The sequence below is a fragment of the Tetranychus urticae genome, chromosome 1 (assembly GCF_039701765.1).
Source record: "Tetranychus urticae isolate SD_2017Ah chromosome 1, NJAU_TeUrti_SD_1.0, whole genome shotgun sequence".
Lineage (NCBI taxonomy): Eukaryota > Metazoa > Arthropoda > Arachnida > Trombidiformes > Tetranychidae > Tetranychus > Tetranychus urticae.
Genome location: NC_142958.1, coordinates 9,432,759 through 9,434,702, shown reverse-complemented (window position 1 = coordinate 9,434,702; position 1,944 = coordinate 9,432,759). Strand labels below are relative to the sequence as shown.

Sequence of the window (1,944 nt, the reverse complement as noted above, 5' to 3'; positions counted from 1 at the left end):
ATGACTTTTGCATCATTATCATTGATATGAAATGAAGGCACAAATTGTCAACACTCTGAACCATGAAAGCAATTTATAAATAGAAACATTGATCAAAGTGATTATGAAAATTTGGACATTTATCCTTGATCGAACTGTTGATTCTTGTGATCTGATGATGATATTGTTGGTTATACTCTTTATGTGATTTGATTCCACCATGTTAATATTGTTCGAGAATCAAATTGCTCTTGCAATTGTTGATAAAAAACAGTAAAATTTACTAACAATCGGCCATTTGCTTATTTACAAAAGGAAAGGGAAACTCCTGTCAACTAAAAGGGAAACCTTATTATTGAAAATCAAAAAGCAAGATTTTATTACGAAAATCATTATGCAAACTATTACATTCGGTTAAATCAGAAATAGATATTAATAATATTATGTATATTTAACCATGAGTTCTTTGATAATCATGACGGTGAAATATACGTTCATCAGGCCGCATCCTCCTAAAATGAAACTCACAATTCCAACTGAAATATTGTCTAATATTAAACTTTCTGAAAACTCGGTACGCTTGACTTCTATCCACTGGTTGGAGAATCTGTGAAATTTTTAGATTCAATTCCTCGTTATTAACAATATTTTTCATGTTTTTGAAGTAAGCTTCATTCCATTGGTATTGACAAAAAAATAGACTGCAGCCTCCTTCAGGAATGTTGTCTTCAGCTACTAGACTGTAATTCATACAAATACGGTTGTATCTAAACGATTCAAATCGTAAATAACATTTCAAATGGAAACATTCGCCATCACGAATACGTACTTCACTGATATCTGGTCTACCTTGTCTCCTGAAGAAGCAAAAATGTAAATAAATAATGTTGTAAAACAATTGATTAGTAGATTGAGTATTCATCCTATGATAGATAATTAAAATTAATTTTAAAAATGTTACATTACCCTATCTGGTTGACAAAGTAAAAATAATCGGGTATAGTCGTAAATGGCACTCTGCGTATGTTAAGTGAATTTGTATATCTATTTGGTACTCCAGTTATTGATTCCAGCTATTAATGTATTTCAAAATAAGTTACTGTCCAAAGGCCAAAAGATAGATTTTACTTACCTGTTCAAATACTTGTTGATATTTATATTCATGTCTATCATCATTCCAATCAATGACTATGTCATGATATTCATCAAAATGCTTCACTTTGAATGTAGCTAAATAAAATAACAGGTAAAGAGTGAATTATCTCAAAATTGAAACTAAAATAAAACTTACTTTTATCAGAGTTGTTATTCTGTTCTGCCATTCCAACAAGTATAAATATGTGCCTATGAACAGGAAACACGTTGAATAGTGAAACGTTTGAACTGAAAGCAAAAGTAAAACTGACAAAATTGAAAAGGTTGAGGGCCAAGCAAAGAACTAGATTATTGGCCTAAAATAAAGGGGTTGGACTTATTTGGACACTAAAGTAGACAGTTGTAAAACTTTAACTTAAACTGCAAATCCAAGAATAGTTATTTTCAAAATTGCAACTGAAAACTGGGAAGTTTTACAAAATTTTACCTTGGCGATCATGAAAAATCAGTAAAAACACATTTTATTTCGATTTTAATACTTCCATCTTCATTAGAAAAAGATGTTTATTTTTGTTCTAATGTTTTCCTAATCAACGCTAAAAGGATAAGATATGATGGCCTTTCACTTGTTAAACGACTTGCACATTTATCCAATCGAATTGTTGATTCAGAGAAAAATGTTAAAAGTAATTTTAAATATTCATTTCTTTATTGTTTTCATTATCATTTACAAGTTTTGATATTGTTTTGTATTTTACAACGGAAAACACTTTAAGAGTGAAAACTGAATGGAAACTCTGTGAATGGATATTTTCATGTTGTTATGCCAGTCTTTACTCAATTTACCATGTAATCTTATGGTCATGAAGG

The 1,944-nt window shown here is 29.8% G+C and overlaps 1 protein-coding gene across 1 annotated transcript; it reads right to left on the bottom strand.

The window, feature by feature from the left end:
• Window positions 1-334: 334 nt before the first annotated feature.
• Window positions 335-1,373, bottom strand: LOC107365446 (uncharacterized). Its single transcript, XM_015932938.3, has 4 exons — window positions 1,271-1,373; window positions 1,112-1,209; window positions 946-1,052; window positions 335-836 (listed from the first exon to the last, which is right to left on the bottom strand). Exons 1-4 carry the CDS (start codon window positions 1,299-1,301, stop codon window positions 431-433), a joined length of 642 nt encoding a protein of 213 aa, XP_015788424.2. The 5' UTR covers window positions 1,302-1,373; the 3' UTR covers window positions 335-430.
• Window positions 1,374-1,944: the final 571 nt, after the last annotated feature.

What these genes read in the sequence shown, in the direction of transcription:
- LOC107365446 (XM_015932938.3), bottom strand. Translation starts at nt 1,301, where the DNA reads ATGGCAGAACAGAATAACAACTCTGATAAAA. An exon ending in ATCAACAAGTATTTGAACAG is followed by an intron (nt 1,053 to 1,111) that starts GTAAGTAAAATC and finishes ATACATTAATAG; the next exon opens with CTGGAATCAATAACTGGAGT. An exon ending in TACTTTGTCAACCAGATAGG is followed by an intron (nt 837 to 945) that starts GTAATGTAACAT and finishes TTGCTTCTTCAG; the next exon opens with GAGACAAGGTAGACCAGATA.